This window comes from Castor canadensis, chromosome 16 (assembly GCF_047511655.1).
Source record: "Castor canadensis chromosome 16, mCasCan1.hap1v2, whole genome shotgun sequence".
In the NCBI taxonomy this organism is placed as follows: Eukaryota; Metazoa; Chordata; class Mammalia; order Rodentia; family Castoridae; genus Castor; species Castor canadensis.
The window spans coordinates 13791023-13818554 of record NC_133401.1 but is presented as its reverse complement, the minus strand read 5'-3'; the positions used below and the strand labels follow the sequence as shown (position 1 = coordinate 13818554).

The following is a 27532-nucleotide window of genomic DNA, read 5'->3' as shown; positions in this document are numbered from 1 at the left end:
CCCAGGAGAGGGGTTCACTGCTATACTCTGCTGGGTAACTGTCCGGAGTCCTCCACAAAGGCCTCTGGGAATACTGAAGGACTAGGGCAAGCCACCTGGCACCAGGGCCTACCCTAAAGCTACCCTGCTCTTCTCAGACCAGGGGTGGCCTTTTTCTCCCTCTTGCCAGAGGCTCCCCTTGTGCTGTGAACCTCCTCTTTGGGGACTCCTTTCTTTGTAAACCTCTACACACACTTCTACCATACCCAAACACACACAGAAGGAAACGGACAGGTGGCTACCGTAGGATTTATTTTATTCACATGGCTTGGCGTTCCTGCCAGTAAGAGGGGCACAGGCCTCACCACCCCTGCCTGGATGAGTTGACCACCTTGGGGCCCTCTGAGGGTTAGTGCTAGTATCTCACACACAAAACAGGGAAGGGAGAATGGGAAAACAAGAGTGGGGGATCCATCTGTCTAGGGCTTCAGACGGCGGCAGCCTGGGCCCCCTCTATCCTGGTGGGGCCTGGAGCCCCTGTCTCTGAAAACCCCACACTGGGCAGCTGGACCCTGAAGCCACCCTCTTCCTGATCCCCACTCCCAACCCGGGCCTTGGGGCTTAGTGACACTCTGGGGAAACGAAATTTGGGTGACTTCTCTCCAACAGGAGACTTGGAGGCTGCCTCACCCTCCTGTCCCCTGGAAGCCTTAGAAGGGGCAGCCAGGCCCACACGGGGCAAGCGGACCCTGACCCGGCTCCGGCGTCCGGAGGCCCCTTCCCCACTGCCCTCTTCCTCCTCCTCCTCGGGGCTGGGGGAGCCTTCTCCAGGCACCGACTCGTTCTGGCTGAAGCCCACTCGGGGCAGCCTGAGCTTGGGGCTCTTGGCCTTCTCGCCCTCCTCGCCCCCCTCCTTGGCCCGCACTAGGCCAAACCGAGGTAGCCGTACCTTGAGCTTGTGTCCGGCATCCCCCTCGCCCTCAGCCACCTGATACTCAGCGTGGCTGCCCACGGCGGGTGGCGAGAGCTCCACGTCAGGCAGGGAGAGGTGGAAGGTCCGCTCGGCCCCTGGGGACTGGTCCCCAGCACCCTCTCCCCCAGCTCTGGCCCCCAGTGTGGGCAACTTCAGCCTCAGCCCACCCTCACCCGGGGTCACCCCACTTGCCTGCGCCTCGTGGCTTAGCCCCACATCCAGCTCAAGCTGGGGCACAGTCACAGTAGGCATCTTGAAGACACCCTCGCCCACTAATAGCTCACCACCTGCCCCCTGGGTTCCAGGCAAAGCCAGGCTCACCTGAGGCACCTGGACTCTGTAGCCTGCTGTGTCCTCTGCTGAAGGAGTTGTACCCTCAGCCTGCAGCCCTGTGGCGCCTGCCTCCCCAAAGCTGGTCAGCTCCACCTGGGGCAGGGAGATGCCCAGAGTAGGCATCCTAAGCACCCCCCCATGGCCCTCAGTGACCTGCCTGGTCGTGGACACCTGCCGCACTGCACTGATGGCCACTGCCCCCTTGTCTCCCCCTTCCTCCTGGGCCCCCAGCGTGACCAACTCTACCTCAGGAATCTTAAGCTGCCCAGCTATGGACTCCAGCTTTTCCCCAGGGCTGACACGCCCACTTTGGACTTCTGCTTCCTTCCCTCGAGCCAGCCCAAAAGAGGGCATCTTCAGCTTGGGGATCTTCACCTTCCCATCCCAGCCCCAGCCCTTGCCCTCCAACTCAGCCACTCCCGACACTAGGTCTCCTGCCTCAGTGTCCCGGCCTTTGACCCCAAACTTGGGCAGAGCAAACCTGGGCCCCTTGAGCTTGACATCAGCCCCTGCTGCCTCCACCTTGCTGGAAGGCAGATGGGTGTCCAGGCTGAGCTGTGGGATGGACAGATCAAGGGCGGGCAGTAGACCTGCCTCCCCCGTCCCTTTGGTCTCAGCCTCTGCCCCCAACCGAGCCTTGGGGAGTGAAATGGCAAATTTTGACGCTTTCAGCTTGGTGGCTCGCCCAGCACCCTCAGCCTCTGACTTGGCTACCTTTGGCCCCGAGAGTCCAAACTTGGGCAGGGAGAACTTGGAGGACGACTTGACTTTCATCTCTGTCATTTCTAGCCGCCCTTCCTCAACTTCCATTGTGGGCAGCTGTGGAGTGATGATCTCAACGGAGGGCACCCGGAAGCCCACTTCTCCAACACCTGCTGCCACCCTGGGACCCTCTGGCCGCTCTACCTTGCCCACCTCAGTGGCTTGGCTCTGCCCCTCCAGGCCAAGGGCCCCTGGCAGGTCTAGCTCCACAGAAGGCAGAGTAAGGCCCACGCGAGCCTCGGCTCCCACCTCCGGCTGTAGACAGGGAAGTGTTACCAGCTTCCCTGAGACCTCGGCACCTGCCTCACCTGGCTTGCCTTGTGTCGGAGACACCGCCCTACCTAACTTGGGCACGGTCACCTTGGGCATCTTGAAGCCAAATTCCATCCCCTCTGCCTGCTCCGCCCCAGCAGCTTTTAGCTGCACATCTGGGGCCTTGCACAGCTTCATCTCCGAGGCCGTGGGAAGACGCACCTCTGGGACCTTTGGCACTTGCATTTCTGGCAGCTGAATCTCTGACACTTTTGGTAGCTGTACCTCTGGGAGGTGCACATCGGGCACGGCAACCTCAGGCACTTTGGGCAGTTTTATCTCAGGGAGCTTCATTTCAGGGAGTTTCATGTCCGGGATTTTCATCTCTGACACCTTGGGGAGTTGCACTTCTGGGAGTTGAACCTCGGGCACAGCCATCTCGGGCATCTTCGGGAGTTTCATTTCTGGAACTTTGGGGAGCTGTACTTCTGGGAGGTGCACATCGGGCACAGCCATCTCAGGCACCTTTGGGAGCTTCATCTCTGAAACTTTGGGGAGCTGCACTTCAGGGAGTCTCACATCGGGCACAACCATCTCGGGCACCTTTGGGAGTTTCATTTCAGGGAGTTTCATCTCGGGGAGCTTCATTTCCGGAACTTTCGGGAGCTGTACTTCTGGTAGGTGCACATCAGGCACGACCATCTCCGGCACCTTCGGGAGCTTCATCTCTGGAACTTTTGGGAGCTGCACTTCTGGGAGGTGCACGTCGGGCAAAGTCATCTCTGGCACCTTTGGGAGCTTCATCTCAGGGACTTTGGGAAGTTGCACGTCTGGGAGTCGCACCTCTGGCACGGCCATCTCGGGCACCTTTGGGAGTTTCATCTCAGGCACTTTAGGGAGTTGCACCTCTGGGAGTTTCACATCTGGAAGGGCTGCCTCAGGCACTTTGGGGAGTTTGACATCGGGGACCTTAGGAAGCTTCACTTCTGGGCCTTTGGGCACCTTGACCTCAGGCCCTGCCACTCCGATGCCAAAGGAGGGCATCTTGATGGTAGGCAGCTTTAGTTTGCTCTCCAAAACAGCTTCTGGGGCAGAGGGCCGGGGCTCCAGGAGAGAAAGCCCAAAGGTGGGCATTCGAAGTCTGGGACCCTTCATCTTGGCCTCCGGGCTGCCTTTGGCCACTTTGGCCTCAGCAGCTTCCTTCCCTCGAGCCCCAAATCGGGGGAAACTAAGACGGGGCATCTTCAGGGCCACCTCAGGCACCTCTCCCCGAGCTTCCACCTCCGTGCCTGGCAAGGCCAGGTCCACCCCAACAGAAGGTGCGGCCACATCCAGGGTGGGGACTGTCACCACCACCGCCCCTTCCCGGGTCTCCAGGCAAGGAAGTGTGGGCAGAGTGGGTAGAGAGGGCAAGGTGGGCAGCTCCACTTGGGGAACCTGAATCCCTACAGCTGGGGGCTCCACAGCAGGTGCAGGCGGGGCTCCTAGCCCAAGGGTTGGCAGGTGGAGGGTGAAACCGCTGCCTGCTTCCACTGAAGGGGCTCTCTTGGGGGCTGAGACCTGAGGGACACCCACCTCAGCACCTGGCAGCCGAGGCCCAACCAACTCCACCTGAGGGGCTGTGAACCGAGCTCCTGCTGCCACCTCAGCCTCCACCTTGGCCTTCCTGGGGGGAGGAGCAGCGGCAGCCAGTCTGGCTGCCTGGGCCTCTTCAGCCACTTCTCGAACACGCAGCCGAGGCAGCTGGAGGCGCCGGCGGGTAGGGGCAGCTGGGACAGGACCCTTGGCAGCCTCGGCTTTGAGGCCCCGACGCAGACGGGAAAACTTGGGAAGGGAGAACTCGACGTCAACGGGGGCCAAGTCTGCAGGGGCCCCCAGGGCCCCAGGCACCACCACCATCTTCTTCTTCTTCACAGGGGACAGACTCTGGATATTCTGGGGAGAGAGGAGAGAGGCAGGAGGCGGTGGGACAGTGGGAGGCTGGGAGTGAACAGGAAGAAACCCACCTGCCATTGACCAGGCTGGGGATGTGTTGGGCATATGATCTTTTCCTAAAACACCATCCCCACTTCCTGTCACTTCATCACTGGAAGGCAAAGACTTTCACTTAAAATCTCACAGTTGGCATCAACAGGAGTGCAGGAACTGGGACCCAAGCTTGTAGGGCTTTATCCAGGAATTTCCCAACACTCTCATTGTAACGATGGGGAAAATGAGGCTCAGGGAGGGAAAGAAACTTGTCCAGGGTTACTCAGAAGTAACTGAGCAGCACGCAGGCTGGAACCTGGCCTTCCTGGTTCCCAGGACCCCTGTGAATCTGCATCTGATGGCAGGGCTGCCTCTCCAAGATGGGTGAGGGCCATGGTCTGGGGTAAGTGGGTCCCTCTGCCTGGGGGAGGAGTTTAGGGGCAGAGCACAAGGGGCAGAGGGTGGGATTAGCGTTGGATTAGTGACAAGACAGAGGGCAAGGCTGGCCCACGGTGACGGGAAGTGGGCTCACGGCGCACAGACGGGATCGCTGGGGCAGTCCAGGGCCGGGGCCGGGCTAAGCACGCGTACCAGCTTGGCCACCTTGGCCCGCGGGCCCTTGATCTCGTAGCCAGCCACGGTCCCGGGCCGCAGTGCTAGGTCCCCGGTGGGCACGGTGCGCTTCAGGCAGAAGGAGACCTTGTAAGGCTCTGCGCATTGCAGCAGGCGTAGTGCGTCCTCGTACTTGAAGTTCTCAAAGAACACGCGGGCGCTCAGCAGCTGGTCCCCTGGTAGAGGTGGAGCGGGGCAGGGCGTCGGCATCTCCTGGCTCCGCCCAGGCTCGGCCCCGCCCACTTCCTGGGAGTCAACACAGCGAGACCCCGCCCCAAATTTTGGACCCACCTACCCCGTGCCGAAGGCTTTACGACCTGAAATTCTAACCAATCTGAGGCCCAGACACTGAGAGGGAAGCCACGCCCCATGACTTTAGCCCCGCCCCCTTCCGCTCGGAGCAAATCCTATAGCTCTCACATCCTCCAGCAATTCTCCCTCTTCCCACATGGCCAATCGCTGGTCTTCCACATTATCCCTATAAGCATATAAACATGCTACTACTGCTCCCATCAGAAAGGTGGCGCTGGTGGCTCCCACCTGTAATCCTAGCTACTCAGGAGGCAGAGATCAGGAGGATCACATTTTAAAGCCAGCTCAGGCACATAGTTCTCGAGATCCTATCTCTTAAAAAACCCATCACAAAAAAGGGCTGACAGAGTGGCTCAAGGTGAAGGGCCTGAGTTCACCCCCAGTGCCGCAAAAAAAAAAAAAAAGATGTCTTGACCTGCCTCCTCTCCGGAGCTCCTGCCCCATTTACCTGTTCACCCTGGCAGGAAAAACTGCATCAACATTATTTCCCCTTCTCAATCACACTTTCCACCGTGCCCCCACTCACCACCCCCACTCACATAAACTGCTCTTCTTAAGGTCTCAGGCAGGAGCTAAATTCAGTCCCAGACTTCATCCGCGTGGGCCACGCAGCATTTGACCCAATTTCACTCTCTCCTTCATTCACTGGGCTTGCCGGGTTCCACACCCTCTGGAAGCTGTCTAGAGGTTCCTTGTCAGCCTGCATGGATAGTCCCCACATCTCTTCCTGAATGCTTTCTTTTTTTTTTTTTTTTTTTTTGGTGGCACTGGGGTTTGAACTCGGGACCACAAGCTTGCTAGACAGGCGCTGAACGTTTTTTAAAATGTATTTTATTAATTTACTTTGCACTATACTGGGGATTGAACCCAAAGTCTTGCATATGCCAGACAAGAACTCTACCGTTGAGCCACACCCCCAGCCCTTTTGTTAGTATTTGAGACAGGGTCGTGCTAACTTTGCTTGAGGTGGCCTTGAACTCTTGATCTCTCCAAAAGAGCTGAGATTACAGGCTGTGTTATCACACCCAGCTTCCTGATTTTTGTTGTTGGAGGTGCTGGGTTTGAACTCCAGGCAGATGCTCTACCACTTGAGCCACACCTGCAGTCCTGTTCCTGAACTCTTAAGGTTTTTTGTTGTTGTTGTTGTTGTCGTTTTTCTGTATGGGTTTGAACTCAGGGCCTCATGTTTGCTAGGTAGGCACTCTACCACTTGAGCCACTCCTCCAGCCCTCCTGAACTCTTAAAGCTACAGTGTTGCAGGGTTCGGGCCTTGGAACTTTTTTCTCGTATACATACTACACTCACCCTTGGGAATTCTTGGGAAGCTCACCTAGACTCAGGAGTTCCATGGGCTCCTCCCCCCAGACATCACAATCTGTGGATGCTCCAACCCTTTACATGAAATCGCACAGTATTTCCATATAACCTAAAGTACATATAACCATGTACTTTAAAGCATCTCTAGATGACTTACGATACCTCATACAATAGAAATGCTACGTAAATAGTTGTTATTCTGTGCTGTTTAGGGAATGATGACAGGAAAAAAGTTTGGACATGTTCAGGACAGACAGAAATGTCTTTCGAATATTTTCAATCTTTGGTTGAATCCTCAGATGCAGATATACGGAGAGTGGACTGTGGATTGAACTGGTCCGCCACATCCAAACTGGGGCTGGTGGTGAGACTAGCAAGCACAAGGCTCTGAGTTCAAAACCCAGTACCATCAGAAACGAGAGAGAGAGAGAGAGAGAGAGAGAGAGAGAGAGAGAGAGAGCTGCAAACTGCACACTTCTGTCCTCAGGTCAAAAAATCCCTGGAAGTTGACCCCTCTTGTTCCATCATCCCCCATATCTAGTCTCAAATATCCAGTCCTTTGAAGGCCTCTGCTTCAAAATATATCCAGAATTCAACTCCTTCTCTTCACCTCCCACAACTTATTAGCCCTGAGTATCTCCATCTCTTACCTGGATAATCAAAGTAGCGGCATTATTGATCGCCCTGCTCGCAACACTGCCCCCTAGTCTACCGTAATGCCGCAGTTCAACAAGATCAATTCCTGTTCTTCCTCACAGCCTCACGGAATAAAAGTCAAAGTCCTCACTATGCCCTACTAAGCTCTCTAAAATTTGGCCCTTCTCTACCTTTCTGACCTCAAGTCTGACTATTTTTTTTGGGAGGAGAGGGTACTGGAGTTTGAATTCAGGGCCTTGTGCTTGTTAGGCAGGCGATCGACCTTCTTAGCCACGCCCCCAAACCCTTTTTGCTTTAGTTATTTTTCTAATAGGGTCTCGCGTTTATGCCTGGCTAGACTGGACCATGATCCTCCTGTTTATGCTTCCCGGGTATCTGGGATGACGGGTGCCCACCACGTCCAGCTTTTTGTTGGTTGAGATCGGGTCTTGGGAACCCTGGAACTTTCTGATATCCACCTCCCCAGTAGCTAGGATTACAGGCAGGAGCAAGTACGCCCAGCAAGTCTTACTCTTTATTTATTCTATTGCATACACACGAGGCCCGCTCCCACCATGGGGTGTTTGCAGGGTTATTCCCTCTACCTGGAATGCTCTTCCAGATGGCCAGGCTTCCCAGCCTACCCTATGTTTAAAAAGCAGCTTTCCTTCTGGCACCTGTAGCACATATCGCCATCTAACTTACTATTTTCTTTATTCATTTTTTGGTCCGAGGGACCAAACTCAGAGCCTTGCCCTTGCTAGGCAGGTGCTCTCCCACTGAACAAAATCTCCAATTCCTTATTTTCTTTAAATATGTCTCTCCCTACTAGATAGTGGACTTTTTTTTTTAAGTGGGTCTGGGGCTTGAACTCAAGGCTTCGCACTAACAAAGCAGGTGATCTACCGCTTGGATCACCCCTCCAGTCTATTTTGCTCTGGTTATTTTGGAGATGGGAGTCTCAAGAACTATTTGCCCAAGCTGGTCTCAAACAGTGATCCTCTCGATCTCATCCTCCCAAGTAGCTAGGATTATAGGCGTGAGCCACCTGTGCCTGGCCAGTTGTCTATTTTGTTCACTGCTACAGCCCAAGCACCTAAATAATGTCTCAGATAGAAGGTGCATAATAAAAAATTGTTGCAGAAATAAATCAAATCAGCTTCATCCACGTTTCCTAAAACATCCTTTACTAAGTTCCCTTCTCTATGCCCTCCAAGTTAACTCCACTCCTTTTCTCCTGCCCCATGGCACAAACATTAACTAACACACAGTGCTAACTATGTACCACTTAGCTGTGTGCCAAGTGTTTTCAAATCCTGACTCACTTAATCTACATAATAATCTCATGATGTCAGTATTAGTTATTCCCATTTTAAAGACGAGAAAACTGAGACACAGAAACATCACAACTGGTAAACGAGGATTCAGGGAATCCCAATCCAGACAAGGAACTTCCAGAACCGGAGTTGAACAGTCACAATCTTAAAAGCGAGGCCCCGCCTCAGGTCCTTAACCCCGCTTCCTAGTCACCGGCCACGCCCACAACACCCCAAATCAGTTTCAGCCCTGCAGGCACCCAGGCCGGATTTCTAGCTCCACCCCCGCAGGTCGGCCCCGCCCACGGCCCGGCCCCGCCCACCTTCCTGCAGGCTGAGGCTCCGCGCTGCAGGTGAGTCCTCGCGCAGCTCGCGTACAAAGATTCCCTCTTTGCCGCCGCCCGCCACGTTGATGCCGCTGACGCCGGTCTGCGCCTCCGTCTCCACGATGATCTCCACCAACTCCGCTCGCCTCAGCTCCTGCGGGGGGGTGGCAAAGGATCCTGATGGAGCGCTAGGGCTGAACCTCGCCCTCGCACTTTAAAAGAGGCTGGTCCACGGGTCCTCGGGACACATGGCTCTCGGCGCCACCCAGGCAGGGCATCCGGGCCCACGCACCCTGCATTTCCCCTTTAAGCACGCGCGCGGTCCGCTCGCTCCCTAGCACCCGCGTTACGGTTAAACAGCTGCGCTCACGCGCGCAAGGCGATCGCCAGGAGCCGGGAGAGGCGGAGGGTAGAGGAAGCCGGGGGCGTGGCTACATCCTGGGGCGAAGCCAATGGGGAGGGTGGGTTTAGGAGCACCGGCCAGAGAAGAGGGGCCAAACAAGGTGCAGAAAAGCACCAAGGCGATGAGAGGGGTGTGGCCAGAGTTTATGAGGGATTTATTTTGGTCCGATTTGAATCATGGGGATTTTAATCGCTGCAGAACAAGGGGCAAGGTTCCGTGTGGGATTCCTAGGAAAGGGCTGGACCTTTAAGCTATGCGGGATGGGAGAATGGGGAGTGGGACTTGGCCCCCTGCGGGCGTGAATGTGCGTTGACACTGTGCTCTATTGTGGACTCCATAACCCCAAAGCCTGCATAGCGCCCACGGGAGAGGGAATCCAGTGAAGGGGGGGCGGTGCGTGGGTAATGAATAGTGATCAGCACACGTGACATTCTTGGTATTTACTGTAAATGGTGCAATCTGGCCCTGGTGAGTCTCGCAACTCACTGGTGGATTTGCATGAAGGCTTCCCAGAAGAGGAAGTGAAAGACCCGTGTTCTGTCTAGGAATCCAGTCTGCTGTGTGTCTCTGGGGGACTACCTTGCCCTCTCTGGGCTCGTCCCTCTGCTATACAGTTGGGTAACATGAGTGCACTAGAAGGACTCTCTGAGCTGTGACCTGAAGAAATATGGACCCCAGGGGACAGGGCAGAACTTTGAAGCAGCAAGGACTGGAAAGGAGAAAGCAGGTCTGGGCCAGATGCCTCACTGCAGTGGCAGAGCAATGTGGGGAGTAAAAAGAGTTGTGTCAGGGGCCACTGGGAAAATCAAGAGCATGCCCACTGTCCTTTGGCTTCCCAGACCCTGGGCTAAGCATTCTGTGTGCATAACTTTGTGTGTGTTTGCCGTACGGGGGCTTAAACTCAGGGTCTCACACTTGCTAGGCGGGTACTCTGCCACTTGAGCTATTCCACCAGTCCTGTTTTGTGTTGGGTATTTTTTGGGGGGACGGGATCATGGGGCTTGAACTCAGGGCCTACACTTTGAGCCACTCCACTGGCCAGTTTTTGTGAAGGGTTTTTTAGAGATAGGGTTTCATGAACTATTTGCCCAGGCTGGCTCTGAACCTCCATCCTCCTGAGTAGCTAGGATTGCAGGTGTGAGCCACCAGCACCTGGCTGTGTTGGGTATTTTCAAGATAGGGTTTCACAAACTATTTGCCTGAGCTGGCTTCAAACCTCGATTCTCCTGATCTCTGCCTCCTGACTAGCTAGGATTACAGACGGGAGCGACCATCTGTTTAAGACCGGGTCTCCCTTTGCCTGGGCTGGCCTCAAATTCGAAATCCTACTCTCCTCCCTCCTCTGCCACTGGTTGGGATGACAGTTGTGTGCCACTATGCCCAGCTCTCAGCGGGCACCAGCACCCAGCTCTTTTAGCTCATTATTAATTTAACTCCTTTAGGATCTAATGAATTAGCTGCTTTGCATCTTGGCCTGGGCCACACACTGCACTAAGAACTTCACATATGTTAATTACTATTTCTGTTTTACAGATGGAGAGAGTGAGGCACAGAGAAACCAGGAAGGGTGTCCTTGTCATTTTCTGTGATCCTCCATACCCATAAGGCCCCTTGCAGAGCTGTGGGCACTCACCTCTGCACTCCGGCTCCTGACCTCCATGGCACTGCTGGGAGTCACTCGGGCCCCAGACGCTTGCTTCTTCTCTTCCTTCTGCTGCAAGACCAGCTTCAGTTCTGCATGGAGCAGCTGCCGCTGAGCCTGAGGGGCAGGAATGGAAGCTGGAGGTCAGGAGGGGATAAGGATGGATGTCAGGCTTATTGGGGAGGTCAGGGTGGCCCTTAGAAGGGGGAATGGGCTGGGTGTGGTGGTTCATGTCTGTAATCCCAACTACTTGGGAGCCAGAGATAAGAGAATCATGGTTCTAGACCAGCCTAGGCAAAAAGATTAGAAGACTGTATGTCAAAAGAACAAGCTAGGCATAAGGGGCATGCTTGTAGTCCCAGCTACTTAGCAGACAGAAATAGGAGATCAAGGTCCAAGGCCAGGTGGGCAAACATGAGAGACCCTATCTGAAAGACAAACTAAAATCAAAAGGGCTGGGGGTGTGGCTCAAGTGCAAAGCTTGCCTAGCAAGCTCGAAGCCTTGAGTTCAAACCTCAGTACCAGCAAAATTAAAAACAATTATAGCCAGGCACCGGTGCCTCACACCTGTAATCCCAGCTACTCAGGAAACAGAGATCAGGAGGATCTTGGTTTGAAACCAGTTCTCGAGACCCTGTCTTGAAAAACCCCTTCACAAAAAAAGGACTGGTGGAGTGGCTCAAGGTGTAGGCTCTGAGTTCAAACTCCATACCACAAAAAATAATTATTATTATTATAAAAAACTAGAAAAAGGGAAAAGTCCCACCCCAGCTGTCCCCTCACCGCTGCCTGGGTGCAGGTACTCTCTCCTAACAGGAGCCCAGCCCGAGGTGTGGCACAGCTGTCTGTGGGGCTTGTGCCCTTCCCCTGGAGACTTGCTGCCTGTTAGGGAGAGATGGGGGCGTGAGGCTCCAGACAAACCAGGGAGGGCCAGGGAGGGGCATGTGGCACCAACAGCGCTCACCTGAGGGTTACTTCCAGCACCTTGAGCCTCCTGGGTCCGGGACTCTAAGAAGAATAATGTGTTCAATATTATTGACTAAGGCTTACCGGTGACTTTCTTTGTGTCTGACCCTCCCCTCACAGCCTCAGCCAGTGCCCTGTCCCCAGACTACAGGCAAAGAAACTGAGGGTCAGAAGACTTTTGCTCCAGATGACACAACTGGGGAACAAACTGTAAAGTCCAAACTAACTCCTAGACCTATCCAACAGCAGAGCTACCACCTTGGTCCACTGAGTGGGGTCTGCTAGTGAGCAAAGTGCCTCTCCTTCCTGTCTAGAAGTTGGGGAGAAAAGGAGCACCCACCTTGCAGGGCTGTTCTGAAGACCAAATGAGTTAAAAGGTAGAAAGTGCCAGGCATGTGGCAGGTGTGTTATGAGTACTTGCTTATAATGTCCTGTAGCCTTGACCTTGTACTGAGTGTCTCAGAGGTCATGGAACATAGGCCTCAAAACAGCCTCATTAGGTCAGTACTATTTTTGAGCTCTTTACAGAGGAGACACCTAAGGCTGGGGGGAAGGAAGTCCCTTGCTCGGGTCACATAGAAGGGCCAGCACTATATAGCTAATAATTTTTTGACAGCAGTGGGGTTTGAACTCAGGGCCTCACACATGCTAGGCAGGCTCTCTACCACGTGAGCTACTCTGCCAGCCTTAGAACTAATGGTTGTTGAATGGTTCTTCTTCTTCTTCTTACCATTATTTTCATACTAAGACCCTCTGACAACCTTGTTCCCTTGGAGAACTTGGCCCAGGCATCCAGCAGGGAGAAGAAACAGAACTGGGGTTTGCAGGCTCTTCTCAGGCAATGGAGGCAAACATTGTCCCCCCACCCCCTGGCTCCAGGCTTGGCCCCCACCTGGCATGCCAACCCGCCAACCCTTACTGCACAGGGAAAGGTCAGGCCTCACGCGGCACATTCCCTCACACAATGGCCCATCTGCTGGGCCAGTCACATTCTGCCCACCCACTCGAAACTACACAATGGCCCTTCATAGCCCACCACTGGCCAGGACAGAGAACCCAGAGACCCCTCCTCTATATCCTGCTGCAACCACCCCACTGGTGGGGCCCCCAAGCGACAGGTGTCAGAGGGCTCCTCTCTGCATCTCCCAGGGGTCTTGACGCCTGTGTCCATGCCCAGCCCCACTCTGAGTCTCTAGGCCCTGCAACCAGCACACAGCAAGGAGCCCTCCCAGGCCAGCTCCTGTGTCAGGAGTGTCTGCTCTGGACACTGGGTTGACATCTACAAGCCTTGAAATCACCCCGGATGTGCTAGCTGTCACAGGGGTAAAAACTGAAGTCCAGAGAGGGGATGTGAGCTGTCTAGGGTCACACAGCCAGGAAAAGCTAGGGCCCTTGTCCTGGACCCCAACCCTGAGCCCAACTTGCACTGGTGATTCTGAGCTGGGCTGGGCAGGAAGGTTCGAGAGTACCATGAATACATTCTCAGAGGGACCCCACTAATGCCAGGCCTGGCCCACCCCATAGTACCCCATTTCACTGATGAGCCAAGAGAATGAAGAGACAGGATGTCACACTTGAACCCAGGTGTAAAAAAGCTACCAAGAACCGTGACACAGACAACAGCCTGGGGGTGGGGAGGACTGGGTCTTGTTGCCAGTGGTATATATCAAAGCGTGTCCTCCATGCCACAGGCTCCCTGTTCCAGGCCCAGTGAGGGTCACACCCAGAGCCTGGCAGAGGAAGCCTGGCAGGGCAGGAGCAAGACAGTAACCCTCCTTCCTCATCTCTGCCAAGGCCAGCTGCCCAGCCCATGTTATATTTAGCCCAACTGTGCCCTTCCTCAGCAACATGTCAGCTTCCAAAGGAAACCCACCCACTCCCAGCACTCTTTGTTCCCAGCCCTACCCAGCTCACTGGGCAGGGGAATGGGGGAGCCCCCGAGTCCCAACTTTTGTCAGAGGACAATTCTACTGGATCCCCCTAGAGAATTAAGGGCAGGCCTAGTTCTTGAGTGGTTATCAGGCCTTGTCCTGGCATCTGCACGAACTTCTGGAATTCTCACAGTTCTGTTTTCTTGAGCACCTACTATGTGCTAAGCCCTTCAGTGTGGCTGGGAAGGGGAGAGCTTGTCACCTGGGTCCTGCCCTTCTGCTGAGCCCCGGCCCCCGAGAAACCTGCTCAAGACTTTCTCTCTCTGGTCCTCTTTCTCCAGGGGCTTCCGTTAACCTCGTCTGAGAGTTCTGCCCATTCAGAGCCTCAGCTTCCCTAGCCCTCTGGGGTCTGATCCCTGAGCTTGGGAGTGTGTGGTGGGGGAGAAGGGGGGAGGGGGTTCTGATTCCTCCAGGCCCCTGGACATTTTATCTAAGGCCATTGAATGACGCAGAGGGGAGGTGCTAGGGCAGCCTCACTTAGTCGCTGCACCAGCACCTCCCAGGCATGAGTAGGTAAGCAAGGTCCTTCCCCTCTGGGGCCTCAATATCTTCACCTGTAAAATGGAGCCAATAAAATAGCTTTGAAGATTTACAAGACAACAGCAGTTACAATATTCCCAGTGTACAGTAAGTGCTCAACTAACATAAACTACTCTCTAGCCGGGTACCAGTAACTCACACCTGTAATCCTAGCTACTCAGGAGGCAGAGATCGGGAGGATTGAGGTTCTAAGCCAGCCCAGGGAAATAGTTTGCGAGAGACCCTATCTCAAGAAAAGTCATCACAAAAAAGGACTGGTGGAGTGACTCAAGGTGCACACCCTGAGTTTAAGCCCTAGTGCACACACACACACACACACACACACACAAAAACTAACCTCTGACAACAGAAAAGGTAGGCAGGAGTGGCCTGTGCATCTCACAGGGTCTCATATCCAGCCTTTGCTCCCCAGCGGCCACCATTTTTACCCTTAGCCAAAGAAGGATTTGGGAAATCCAGCTCAGGCAGCAGCCTCCCAGCAACAGGATCAGCACCCTCTTCCACAGAGTAGAAAGCTGGCCCCAGAACTTCAGAAGCAGAAACTCTGTGCCACATCAGCCCTGTGAGGGGGCCTCCACCAGCCCATTTTAGAGATAGGAAAATGGAGGCATAAAGGCTGCCCGAGGTAGTATAGGGGGAAAGGGGAAATTGGGATTTGAACCCAGGGTCTGGTTTCCAAGCCTGTGCCATTAATTCTTACAATACCCTGCCTTCCCAGCCCTAGGCACCTCCCAGACCTCCCAGGACTCTGGAGCTCATTCCCAAGGTTTGTCAGCCTGACCAGGAGAGGACTGGCCAGCTGATCTCTTACCGTTGAACCTCCAGACACCTCGAGAGCTCCCGGTCTGTCTGCTCAATCCCAGTCTTAGGCTGGGGGGAAAAGGGATGGGAGGGGTAGGATGGGGAGACCCTGGCTATTGGCTGCTGAGGTGTGATGTCACCAGAGGGTGGGTGGTGGGGAAACAAACAAACATCCCCTTCTTCCAGTACTCCCAAGGGGGTGGGGACCATGGAACTCTATTGCCTAAGCTGAGAGCTTCACCCTGAGACTGGCTTCAGGGATTTGCACACACAGACACTCGGAAACTCAGAACGCCCATCTCCACCATCTCCTGGCTCTTTGGCCCAGGTCTGGCCCCCCCATGCTTCCTGGGACCCCAAAGACAAACTCCTTCCCCTCCTTCTCCCCGACAATTCAGGTTCAGAACTGGCTCAGCCGCTCCTGGAAGTGTGACCTTTGGCAAATCGTAGGGTGCCTCTGGGCCTCAGTTTCCTCATCTCCTCAGTTATGAAGCCCAAATGAGTTTTAAAAGGCTAAAAATGTGCATGCCTGTAATCCCAGCTATTCAGGGGGTGGAAGCTGGAAGATCGTGTCAAAGCCAGCCCGGGCAAATAGTTTGTGAGACCCTGTCTTGAAAAAAAACCCATCACAAAAAAAGAGGGCTGGTGGAGTGGCTCAAGGTGAAGGCCCTGAGTTCAAACCCCAGTGTGCAAAAAAAGAAAACAAAACAAGAGGGCCAGGGGCGTGGCTCAAGTGGTAGAGGGCTGGCCTGGCCTGTGGGAGGCCATGGGTTCAATCCCCATACCACACACATACACTCTCAGTAATAATAAAAAGACTAAAAGCAAAACTGTCCCTCCCAAAGCAAGGTATTTTTTATTATTCACACAAACTGGAGGGAGGCTGGTTAGTTTCAAGGGGCTTCTGAACCCTTTTTCCTAAGACTGGGCATAGCAGAGCCCCACTCTCTGCTCAGTGAAGCTTGTCTTTAGGGGACACCTGTCATATGCTAAGTACAACGCAGACAAAGTCTGCCTCCCACTTAAGGTGGCCTAAGTATATGCAATTTGTACTGACACAACCAGGAAGTGGTAGAGTTGGACCCTGAGCCTGGTCCTGCTGGACCCCAAAAATCCAGGTACACTCTTCTGTCCCTAAATTTCTTATATAAGGAGACTCAGAGAGGGTGAATGATTCTCCCAAGGTCACACAGCAGATTGAAACCCAGAACTGCCAAAGTCCCAAACCAAGGTTTCCAGGCCTTACCCCCACTCCACTGGCCCCTGGACCAGCCCCAATCTGCCTTGACTCACCAGACCCCGGGGGGCGGCACAGGGAGCACAGGTACCCCCACATCCCCTATGCACCCACCAGGCTGCTGCCTCGGAAGCTGGTGGCTCTCTGAGCCGGGGCCTGGTGCTGGGGCCAGGGTGAGGCTGGGGGATTACCCCCAAAGTGCATGTCAGCAGCTTCTGCCCCATTGTCCAGCCAGGCGCCGACACCAGGCCCTTGGGCAGCGCCCTGGTCTCTACACGAGCTTGGGTGGCCCCTCCATGGACCCATTCCCCACCCTACACGGAGGGTTTGGGGCTTACTCGGAGGGTATGGGGTGAGGAACAGGATGGCAAGAGCCCAGAATGCTGGGGGCCTCCCCCACTCCTCCGAAGTGCCCCCTCCTGCCCACTCTCAGCCACCGGGGAAAGCAGGAATGTGCTGAGCTCTGGGAAACGCCTTCCAGGCCTGGCAGACAGAGAACTGGGGTGTGGCCGGAACCCAGCCAGCAACCTTCTCCTAGGAGGGTGAAAGGAACAGAGATGGTGTGGTCAGGGCTGCCGGCGGCCTGAGACCCTCATCTCTTCTCTCTCTCTCTCTCATTCATTGAGTCACTTGTTCGTTTACTCAGTCAGCAAACATTCAAAAGCCCTTGTGAATGGCAGGTCCTTTGGAGAGCACTGGGGGCCCCAGCACACCAACATCACCTTGGGGACAGACTTGAGAAAAGGTTCCTGTAGGGCTGACATTGGAAATAGTTCAGGAGCACTGAGGAGGAAGGGCCAAGGAAAAGGCAGAAGAACCTGGAGGGAACAAACCCAGATCCTGAGGTCTGGAGATCACAGGGTGAGAAGCCAGGGAAGGCTTCCTGGAGGTAGTGGCATTTGCATGAACTGAAGGATCTATATGCATAGATACAGAGCTGTGGGTGGTGAGTGACTCAGGTAGGGGGCACCAGCCTGTGCAATGACCCTCTGAGAGTGTGCTGGAAACAGAGTCAGACCAGAAACTGGTGGCTCACGCCTATAATCCTAGCTACTCCGGATGAAGAGATCAGAGGTATCACAGTTTGAAGCCAGCCTGGTCAAATAGTTTGTGAGACTCTTGTCTTGAAAATACCCCATACAAAAAAGGATTGGTGGAGTGGCTCAAGTGGTAGAGCACCTGCCTAGCAAGCATAAGGCCCTGAGTTCAAACCCCCAGTCCCATCAAAAAAGAAGAAGGAAACAGGTGGTCCAGGGGCAGGTGGGCAATGAGGAAGGACTGAGACTTTGTACCTAGGATTCTGGATCCTATGGGAGGGATGCAATAAACTGAGCTTTTTACTGTTTGTTTGAGTCAGGGTCTCACTATGTAGTGAGGCTGGCCTGGAAGTCAGGATCCTCCAGCCTCAACCTCTCCAGTGCTGGGATTATAGGTGTATACCACTACACCCAGCAGAGCTAAAGTTTTAAGTGCTTGAGGTAGAAAGGTCTGAACTACTGGCCAGGTTAGAGGCAGATGACAGTCTGCTCCTCTCTGCTTAAGGTCAAATAGAAAAGGAAGGCGGGTACACACTGTCACTCCGTGTCACAGAGAGTGGAGGTCCTTTCTTGTTCTCGATCTTAAGGAAAGGCATTCAGTATTTTGTCATTAAAACAGAATGTTAGAGCCAAGCTCTGTGGCACTTCCTGTGGTCCCTCAGCACTCTGGAGGCTGGGACGGGTGGATCACTTGAGCTAAGGAGTTAGAGGCCACCATGGGCGACATAGTGAGACTCACTGGGGAGGCTGAGACAGGAGGAGAGAGAGTTGGAGGCCAGCTTGAGCTACATAGTGAGACCCTGTTTCAAAAACAAACCAAGACAGGGATGGGAGGGAGAGGGTGGAGGAGGGGGGCAGGGGGGAGAAATGATCCAAACAATGTACACACATGTGAATATATGAATAATAAAAAACAAACCCAAACAACTGATGCCAGCTGTCCATTTTTTGTAGGTGGCCTTAATTAAGCTGAGGACTTTTTTTTTTTTTTTTTTTGGTGGTATTGAGGTTTGAACTCAGAACCTCACGCTTGCTTGGCTGGTACTGTACCACTTAAGCCACTCACCAAGCCCTTTTATGTATTGGGTATTTTTGAGATAGGGTCTCAAACTATTTTCCCTGGCTGGTCTTGAACCATGATCCTCCTTATCTCTGTTTTCCAAGTAGTTAGGATTACAGGCATGAGCCACCAGCTGCTGTGAGGTTTTGGTCACAGCAGTGTCTCTGCCTGTGCTTGTATTTCAGTCCCCCTCTTTCTCTCTGCCTTTTATTCCTTGGGGCTGTATCTCCTCTCCAGGTTTTTTGGGTTTTTGTTTTGTGGTGGTCCTGCTGAGGATGCACTCAGTGTATTGTGTGTGCCAGGCAATATCCCAGTCCTTGGTTCGGGGGTACTTTTGTACTGGGTTTTTTGTTTGTTTGTTTTGTTTTGTTTTTCCAATACTGGGGTTTGAATTCAGGGCCACTCCTTGAGCCACTCCACCAGCCCACTTTTGTGAAGGGTTTTCTTTGAGGTAGGGTCTCACAAACTATTTGCCAGGGCCGGCTTGGAACCACGATCCTCCTGATCTCTGCTTCCTGAGTAGCTAGGATTACAGGTATGGGCCACCAGTGCCCAGCTTGTACTGGGGTTTTGAACTCAGGGTTCCCAATTGCTAGGCATATGCTTTATTTACCACTTGAGCCACGCCCCCAGCCCTTTTTTTTTTTTTTTTTTTTTTTTTTGAGATAGGGTCTCCTTATGTTAGCACAGGATGGCTTTGAACTCTGATCCTCCCGCTTGGGCCTCCCAGCTGCCAGGATTGTAGGCGTGCCCGTCACACCCAGCTCTCTGCTGTGTCTTTCTGTTTTTCTCTTTGTCCCTATCTTGCTTTCGCCTCACAAAGGGGTGTGGCCATAGGAAGTTAAGTTTAGGGGGTGGCACCAGTGTCCAGGTCACTTCTGTAAACACAGGACATCCTGCGGGGCTGGGGGAAGAGAACGGAAGCATCTCCCTGGGTGGGAACCACCCTCTCCTGACCCAGCCTGAGCCAAGCAGGAATCTCCTCCTGCCCTGCCCTGCCCTGCCCCTGCCTGGCCAGGGAAACTGACTTCTCGCTCACCCCAACCCTTCATGCTCCTTCCTGCCCCATGTCCTCTCTACTGAGTCCAGCCCAGCAGCTTTGAAGTGTTCCCCTAGATGTCCCCCAGCCCCTTGCACCCACTGCGTCGTCCCTTGTTGACCTCAGCATCAGTCCCCATCCCTGGTTAGAGTCCTGAGCCTCCTCCACCACGCTTAGTCCCAGCGGGCTGTCCACTGGGCTTCAGTTGTATCTCTTCCCTACCTTTCCTTCCAAGTGCCTGCTCTGTCCCTGCCCAGGTCCCCACTCCTAACCTCCAATCTCGCCCCCTGGTCACTGTGCCCACCTGGCAGCCAGAGGGAAACACTTACTTCTTTTTCGTTAGTGTCTTCATAGTAAAATCCTACACTCATGGCCTTGTGTGCCCTGGCCCCTGCTGACCACTCCCCCCCCCAGCCCTGTCACTTACCGAATGGCTTTCCCCCTCATTCCAGCCAAACCCAGCTGCTTACAGAGCCCAGAAGATGGAGAGTACATGACCTCTTAGTCTTTTCAGGTGCTGTCCCTCCTCCCCCAACAACAGCCCTTTGAGGTACATCCTGTTACTATTCCAGTTTACAGATTGGGACTGGGAGGCCCAGAGAAGTTAAGTACCTTGTCTAGAGTCACACAGCTCCAGAGTAGCAAAGCTGGGGCAACCTCTTTCGAGCACAACAGCTTATTGCTCCAATAGCATCTGTGACATCGTTATATTTCTGCAGTTTCTGCAACACACTCGCCGTTGTGTCTGCTTGGCCAGTGACGCTCCCTCTGCCCAGGGCCTCTCAGTACAGTTGTACTGGTTGTGCACTCACATAGGCTCCCCATTTAAGAGGCATGTCTCAGGTACCCCACACTTACAGGTTTATTGACAGTTTCCCAGCAGGTGGAGGTCAAATGTTTTTACACAAAAAGTACCATAAGGGTTACATCAGCACTGGTTCCATCCCTTTGACCCTCTTTAGTTTAGGAGGGGATCCTGCCTGAGGACCTGCCTCTCTTCCCCCATGTCTAACCCCCCAGATGCTTGTGCAGACTCTGACTGACTGGTTCAACCCCAGGAGGCCAGGCCACCTCCGCCAGCAGATTCCAGGGCCCACACCATTCCTATCCCAGAGTTGCCAGCCCTGGCACCAATACTGCTTTTCACAGAGCCTTTGTGTATTTCAGCCACGACAAAACCCAGGCCAGCTGCCCTCGGGAGCATTCATTCACAGGACCCCCTCCCTCCAGCACACACTTCTCCTCCTTGACACTAGGGAGAGAACTGTGATGTGCTGCGCTTCACCATCTTTTCTTGCCTTCCTCCCTCCTTTTTTTCTTTTCCTTATTAAGCAAAACTGTATGAGAACTGCCTGTGTGCTTGGCCTTGGGTAAAGGTACATCTTATTATTACCATGGGGGAGGCCAGTGCTGGGATTTGAACTCAGGCCTCACACTTGCCTAGCACTCTACTGCTTGAGCCATACCCCAGCCCTTTTTGCTGTAGTTTTTGTTGTTCTTGTTTTTGTGGGACTGGGATTTGGACTCAGGGCTTCATACTTGCAAAGCAGGTGTTCTACCGCTTGAGCCATTTCTCCAGTCCGTTTTGCTCTGGTTATTTTGGAGATGGGGTCCCACAAACTATTTACCAGGTCCTGCCTCAAACCATGATCTTCATCTCAGCCTCTCAAGTAGCTAGGATTACAGGTGTGAGCCACTGGCGCCTGGCTGCTTTTTCAGATAAGGTCTTCGGCTTCTTTCCCTGGCCAGACTCCAACCCGGTTCTCCTGTCTCCGCCTTCTGAGTAGCTGAGATTACAGACGTGCTTCACCACACCCAGCCTAAAAGGTACACGTGATCACGTGTCACTCACAGGCTGGCAGGCCGTCCGCATTTGTAGGTTGTCAGGTTACCCTCCAAAGTGGCCTCTTGAGACATCACAAGCAGCCCTCCAGCACGCTGTAAACCGAGAGTATGGCTGACCCCACCCCGCAGATCTCCTGTGGGACCCCAGGCTGGATGGATCCTCAGCGAACACTAGGAGATGGCATTGCAGAGCCCAAGACTGGGCGCCAGAGGGCGCTGCAAAGCTCAGCCAGCCTGGACTCCAAGGTCTCGGTCAGGGGCAGTCTGCGGCCGGTGGTGCACGGCTTGCAGTCACCAGGGCTTGCAGTCGGACCCCTGGAAAACCCTCAGCCTGGACACCAGTTCCCTGCAGCTACTTCCACCCGCCTCCCGGACCCGATTCAGCCACTTCCAGAAATGGGCACAGCTTCCTCCGCTCCTCCAGGAAGCCGCGCTCCGCCCGCCCCTTCCCGGCCCCGGGGGCCGCGTGCGGCTCCCGCCTCCCCGGCTCCACCCGGGCCGCCGCTCCCCGAAGCTTCCGGCCCGAGGGGGAGGTCCTGGGGTCACCCTACGTCTTTTGCTGTCCCCTGGCTGGCCGGCTGGCCTCCGATTCAGGTCCCCTGTTGGCCCCTCGGATCCTCCATCCAGCCCCTGCTCCTCCCCGCCCCCCCACTCCGATGCGGTGACGGTGACATCCCCGCCCCGCCCCGCCCGCCAGGCACCCCGGGCTCTGCCCTGCCCCCACGGCCGCCAGGAAGGACGCAGCCCGGTCCCGTGCCAGGCCTGTGAGTGTGCGGCCCCTCCCAGCCCCGCCAGGAATGCAGCTGCACCGCGGGGGCGGCCGCAGACACCCGGCTCCGGCCAGGCCCGGCCCAGCGCACGGGCAGTCGGGCAGGTGGCCCCGGCTTGCCTGGGCCTGGGTGTCTTCTAGAGAGCAAGCCAGGCTGCCTGTCCCCGAGGGGCCCTGCCTTCCCTCCAGCCACCAAACCTGGTGGCTTTGTTCTGAAGATGGCCTTTGCAGATGCCCGACTTCTTAGCCCAAAGACAGTTGAGGCTGGGGATTAGACTTTATTCTTTGAAAACTTGGTGTCTCCCTTTCTTTCACCATTTTCCTGGACTATGTTCCCTGGAGAAGCTCTGCCCGATTTACCGCTTTTTTTTTTTTTTTTTTTTTCGTTACTAGGCCTTGAACTCAGGGCTTACACCTTGAGCCACTCTACCAGCTTTTTTGAGATGGGTTTTGTCGAGATAGGGTCTTGTGAACTATTTGCCTGAGGCTGCCTTCAAACCGCGATCCTCCTGATCTCTGCCTCCGGAGTAGCTAGAATTACAGGAGTGAGCCATGGGTGCCTAGCTGGCTTACTGCTTTGTGTTTTCATTTTGGGGCCATTCTTTTGTTTTTTTTTTTTTTTGAAAAGAGGATCTTGCTATGTAGCCCAGGCTGGCTTTGAACTCTCCATCTTCCTCTTTCAGCCTCTCCTGTGCTGGGATTACAGGCTTGAGCCATGGTGCCCAACTCTGGGCCATTCTGAGACTGCCTCTCTCCCCCTCAGGACACAAGGGAAGGATTAAATTTTTTTCTTAAAAGTGGCCTGGGGCACACACCACCAGCACAAGGAAACCTGGATGAGTAGGGTCTGGAGTGTTTGTCCCCTGCCGTCGCCAGCCTACTTCTGCTTCTAAGGTCAATAAGGCAGTCAAATTCATGATTTGAAACCCATCTTTTCCAGGGACCTCTCAGAGCCTCAGTTTTCTCAGCTGTCAGATGGGAATCATCATAATGATACCCATCTCATGGGGTTGTCAGAGAATTAAATGAGCTAACATGTCAAGTGCTTCAGAAGTGTGCCTGACACACAGTCCTCCCTCAGTAAATGTTAGATGTTATCTCACGCTTGCATAAGCCCAGAGACAAAGAAGCACGCCAATTTAAGATTTCTCAGGGTTGGTTTTAATTTCAAAAAAAAGAAAAAAAAAAAAAAAAAAAAAGGTTGAGGTCTCTTCCCACATCAGGGAAAGAAAAGCCCAGACTATCACCCCAAGGGATTCAGTACAGCTTGGGGCCTGAACCAAACACTTTCCAGCCATCAGGCCCTGTCATTCCATCCTTGGGGCCAAACTGGGACTCCTGTGCTAGCCCCATGACAAGAGGACCAATGTGAAGTTACCCAGAACTGGATTCTTTCCCTCCAAAGTGGCCCAGGCCCCATTCTCTGTGCAAGGGAAGCCAGCTGTGTCTTTCCAAGGAGGGCTGGTTCAGCCACCAGGCTCAGCTCAGACACCAGACAACCATCCCAGCCCTAGGGGTCAGCGCCCCGGCCCTGGTGGCCGTTCCAGTGTCTGTGTGCCCACCAGCACATCCATGAGGTAGTCCAGCTCGGCTTCATCCAATACTGGGGCTTCCTCCTTGCCCAGCCCATCCTCAGGGCCAGATTTGAGGCCCTCAGATGCTGGTGCCCAAAGTTCAGTGTCATACATGGAGGTGTCAATGTCCTCAAACAGGCCCTCAAACCCATCGTCCAGCAGACAGCCAGTGGCTGGGCCTAGCAGGTCCAAGGCACCCAGGCTGGATGGGCCTCCCCCAGTAGAGCGACCTGGTGGCCCCTCATCTGCCAGGGGTTGGGGGGCCTGGTTCAGGCCCTCGATATGACTGAGGTCCTCCAAGAGGCTGGCCACAGAAGCTGAGAGGGCGGCATCTGAGCTGGCTAGCAGGCTGTCATCCACATCCACGCAGGGGGCTGGAGGCGGGCTGGGCACAGATGGCAGGGCAGCTGTTGGGGCCATGGACGCCTGAATGCGGCGCAGGGTGTTCACCACCAGCACCAGGTGCCGCAGGTCAGGCTCACTCTGCCGCAGGCTATGGTGAAGCTTGAGTACTGAGAGGTCAAAGAGGGAGCTGGAGGCTGCAGCTGGAGGTGCCTGCACCACGGATGGGTGGCCTGGATCCAGCCACCAGGCGTCCACTGACAGAGCTTCCTTCTCCTCCTCCTCCCGTTTGCGCTTCAGACCCTTGCTCAGCATTGTCTGCAGGAAGGCAGGAGCCAGTCAGTGACGGAAAGCAAATATTTAATTCACACCCTGGCTCTGTGTGATTTTGGGCAAATCACTTAACTTCTCTGGGTCTAGGTATTTTATTATTTTTTTTTTTTTGTGGGACTGGAGTTTGAATTCAGGGCTTAGAGCTTGCAAAGCAGGCACTCTACCACTTGAGCAACACCTTCAGTCCATTTTGCTCTATTTTTGGAGATGGGGAGTTCTCATGAACTATTTGCCCTGACTGGCAATGAACTGTGATCCTCCTGATCTGTCTCCCAAGTAGCTAGGATTATAGGAATGAGCCACCAGTGCCTGGCTCCATCTGTTTTGTAAGTCTGGGTCTCACTATGTATCCCATGCTGTCCTTGAACTCTCCATCCTCCTGCCTCAGCTTCCCCAGAGCTGGGATCATAGTTATGCACCACTACATCAGTTCTGAGCCTAGATTTTCTAAGGGAACTTTTAAGATATGGATAATATCATCTACCTTATAAGTTGTTTTAAGGATTAAATGAAATAAATAAGAGGTACTTGCAACATTGTCTGGTACACGGTAATTATTCTTATTAATGAGTACTCTTAATAATAACAGTATTTATTTCTTCAGTGAACCATGTAGAATGACCAATATTCAACCTTTTTTAATTTACAAAAGCAGCTGTTTCAGAATAGCTCCATCGTTATCCAGTTGTCTATTTAGCATCAAACAAAAAAAAATTTTTTAAATACAGGAAATGTACAGATAGTGATAAGAAGATACCAAAAGGTCCAAGAAGATGGTTAGGGAAGGCTTCTGGAAAGAGGTGACATTGGAACTGAGCCCTGATGTAGAAAGAGGTGACAACAAAGGCAAAGAAAGAGCCAGAGGCTGGTAAACCTGAGCTGCCCAGTGTGAGAGGGGCACAGAGTGTCACCGTAGGAATCCAGGTGGGGGTGGGGTGCAAGGGTCTTCAGTGTGGGAGTCACTGAGCGGGGTCGAGCAGGGAAGGGAGTGGTGCTGTGAACTGATTAGGTTTTTCTTTGAGGAAGACTGGTGGCAGGGCAGTGGGGGGACCGGGATGCGGGGGAGTGTGGGACTGAGACCCATTGGGAAGCTGCGGTGCTGGCTGCAATGAGCGATGCTGGCGGCTTGGTTAGAACAGAAGCTAGTAATGGACATGGAAGTTGCTGGGTTCACAACTTATTCCGGAGACAGAGTGGACAGGGTTTCCCAAGAAATCCCAATGGGCACGGGGGTCAGCCACTGACAGATCGAGGATCCACTCTTCCCGGGATGGGAGGGCCTGGAGTTTTGGATTCCTGGTCCAGTCTACTTGCGGGGTGGGGGGAGAGGAAAACTGTAGGATCCAGTTGTCCCCGGGACGCGCTGCCCAGCAACATCATGAGTGACCCACCGCACTACTCAAAACTGGGTCTTTGCCCACTTCGCGGAAGGCCCGCGAGTCCGGAACCACAGGAATTCAGCCCCCACCCCGACTCCGCCCCCCGGGGCCCTGCGCCCCCTAGCGGTGGCCAAGCCGGCTTTCCCCCGGGGATTCCGGCCCCTCTGACCCCGGGATCCTCCACGCTGCCCTGCGTCTCGCCTGCCGTCCCAGGCCACGCAAGTCGGGACCCCGGCGGGCGGTTCTGCGCTCCCGGCCTCCCCTCGCTTCCGGAAGGCAGTGGAGGCAGCTCCTCCCGAAGCGGCGGCGGCGGGGGCGGGTGAGTCACGCAGCCGGAGCCAGGGAGCCGGCGCCTCCGCCCCCTTCTCGGGCTGCGGCGTGATTCACTCAGCCCGGCCGGGGCGGGAGGCACGTAGAGGCCCGGACGTCTCGATCCCGGGTAGCCCCGGAGAGTAACTGCCAGGCCTGGGTATCGAACACACCAAAGGACCCGGTCGCTGGTAACCCCTTCTCTTCCCCAGGCCCCTTCATTTACATACCCAGTTCACTCGCTGCCAATCAGAACAAAGAGGTAGCCACCCGCAGCCAATCAGGAAGCGGCGGCGGCAGCATCGCTCGCTAGCTCTCCGCCAGCAACCAGCGCCTGGGTCGGGAGTCGCAGTTCTGCCTCTGGCGCACGACTCCAGACTCTTGACTACCCTTAGCTACCGCCCACTCGCGTGGCGGCCCCGCCCCCACTCCAGGATTGGCTCTCGACGGTGATGGGCGGAGCCTATCTGGGATAGAGCCAAAGGAGGAGGGGGAGGGGGAGGGGGAGGGGGGAAGGTTGACATCAAGGCGCATGCCCGGGCGGCTACTTGCGCGAAGGAGCAAAGACTGGTGGCGATTTGCCGGGTGGAATCGAGGCTGGTCGGGACTTTTTGGAGTTTCACACCCACCCATGCTCCTGCCAAACCCAGCAACTGAATGTCTTACGTACTCAGCCCAACAAGGGTTTACACTCTAGACCAGCTAACTCTGGGTTCAAATACTAGCTCAACACTGTGACCTTGGAAGAATGTTTGTTTGACCTCTGCACTACACACAGTGTTAAATGGAGATCGTCTTGCCTCCCACTGAGGGTTAAAAAATTAAAATAAGATCGTATTTGTTAGAGCGCTGTACCAGATTCAAGAAATTCTGGACGGTTAACCTAGGTTGTAGCTGAAGACCAGAGTGCGGTGGGGATGGAATGTCACCAGGGGGTCACATCCTTGGCTCCCTTCCCTAAGAAGCTGTGTGACCTGGGGGAAGTGTTTTAATTCCTTAGCGTCTGAGTTTCCTCAGTTGAAATAAGGAAAATAGTATCTGGCTCAGGAGATCGTTTTGAGGATTAAGTAGAACGATTTGTGCAAAATGTTCTGAGCTGGGTGCAGTAATAGCTGTTGGTAAGTGGAGTGCTTAGTACGCAAGGGGGTGTGAGATAAACTAGCCAAAGAAATTACCTTCTTCTGGTAGCATGTCTGCTAATTCAAAGCTATGCAAAGTACTTTTAATTGTGAATAAAGCTCCTGACCAAAGTAAGCTCTCAAAACTGCCCACTATGGGGCTGGAGATGTTCATTTGTACAGTGCTTGCCTAGCATGGAAGAGGCCTGGGGTTCCATCCCCCGTACCATCAAAAAATAAATAAATAAGGAGCTATAATAGCTGATTCAGTCAGCAGCAATTATCAACAGATTCTCAAACCTCTGTGTGAAAATTTGATGGGGAACTGTCTTGACAGCCTCCAGAAACACCACCACAAAGGGGAAATCTTTCTATAGTGGATTAGGGAGTACACAACATTCTGCTTAGCGTCTGCCTGTCA

The 27532-nt window shown here is 54.2% G+C and overlaps 2 protein-coding genes and 1 long non-coding RNA gene across 6 annotated transcripts; 1 reads left to right on the top strand and 2 right to left on the bottom strand.

The window, feature by feature from the left end:
* Positions 1–253: 253 nt before the first annotated feature.
* Prx (periaxin) lies at positions 254–15136 on the bottom strand. 4 transcript variants are annotated; one of them, XM_020166952.2, is made up of 7 exons: positions 15080–15136; positions 11796–11839; positions 11615–11713; positions 10823–10948; positions 8784–8940; positions 4859–5055; positions 254–4234 (listed from the first exon to the last, which is right to left on the bottom strand). In XM_020166952.2, the coding sequence occupies exons 4-7, from the start codon at positions 10847–10849 to the stop codon at positions 467–469; spliced, it is 4149 nt and encodes a 1382-aa protein (XP_020022541.2). In that variant the 5' UTR covers positions 10850–10948; positions 11615–11713; positions 11796–11839; positions 15080–15136; the 3' UTR covers positions 254–466. The 4 variants fall into 4 exon arrangements, with proteins under 4 accessions (XP_020022541.2, XP_073913235.1, XP_073913237.1 ...); XM_074057134.1 differs by lacking the exon at positions 15080–15136 and adding an exon at positions 12138–12618; XM_074057136.1 differs by lacking the exon at positions 11615–11713 and having other exon boundaries at positions 15080–15131.
* LOC141417853 (uncharacterized) lies at positions 8778–15188 on the top strand. Its single transcript, XR_012442497.1, has 3 exons — positions 8778–8813; positions 10723–10974; positions 14987–15188. It is a non-coding gene; the product is annotated as an uncharacterized lncRNA (long non-coding RNA).
* An 8027-nt stretch (positions 15189–23215) lies between these two features.
* Positions 23216–26381, bottom strand: Sertad1 (SERTA domain containing 1). The gene is made up of 2 exons (XM_020166914.2): positions 26224–26381; positions 23216–24290 (listed from the first exon to the last, which is right to left on the bottom strand). Exon 2 carries the CDS (start codon positions 24285–24287, stop codon positions 23574–23576), a length of 714 nt encoding a protein of 237 aa, XP_020022503.2. The 5' UTR covers positions 24288–24290; positions 26224–26381; the 3' UTR covers positions 23216–23573.
* Between the last annotated feature and the right edge of the window lie 1151 nt (positions 26382–27532).

Coding starts and splice junctions, on each gene's coding strand:
- Sertad1 (XM_020166914.2), bottom strand. CDS start 24,287: ATGCTGAGCAAGGGTCTGAAGCGCAAACGGGAGGAGGAGGAGAAGGAA.
- Prx (XM_074057134.1), bottom strand. CDS start 12,192: ATGCCTGGCACTTTCTACCTTTTAACTCATTTGGTCTTCAGAACAGCC. Junction 11,714..11,795: donor GTGCTGGAAGTAACCCTCAG/GTGAGCGCTGTT, acceptor TCTCCCTAACAG/GCAGCAAGTCTCCAGGGGAA. Junction 10,949..11,614: donor GTACCTGCACCCAGGCAGCG/GTGAGGGGACAG, acceptor CCTGCCCCTCAG/GCTCAGCGGCAGCTGCTCCA.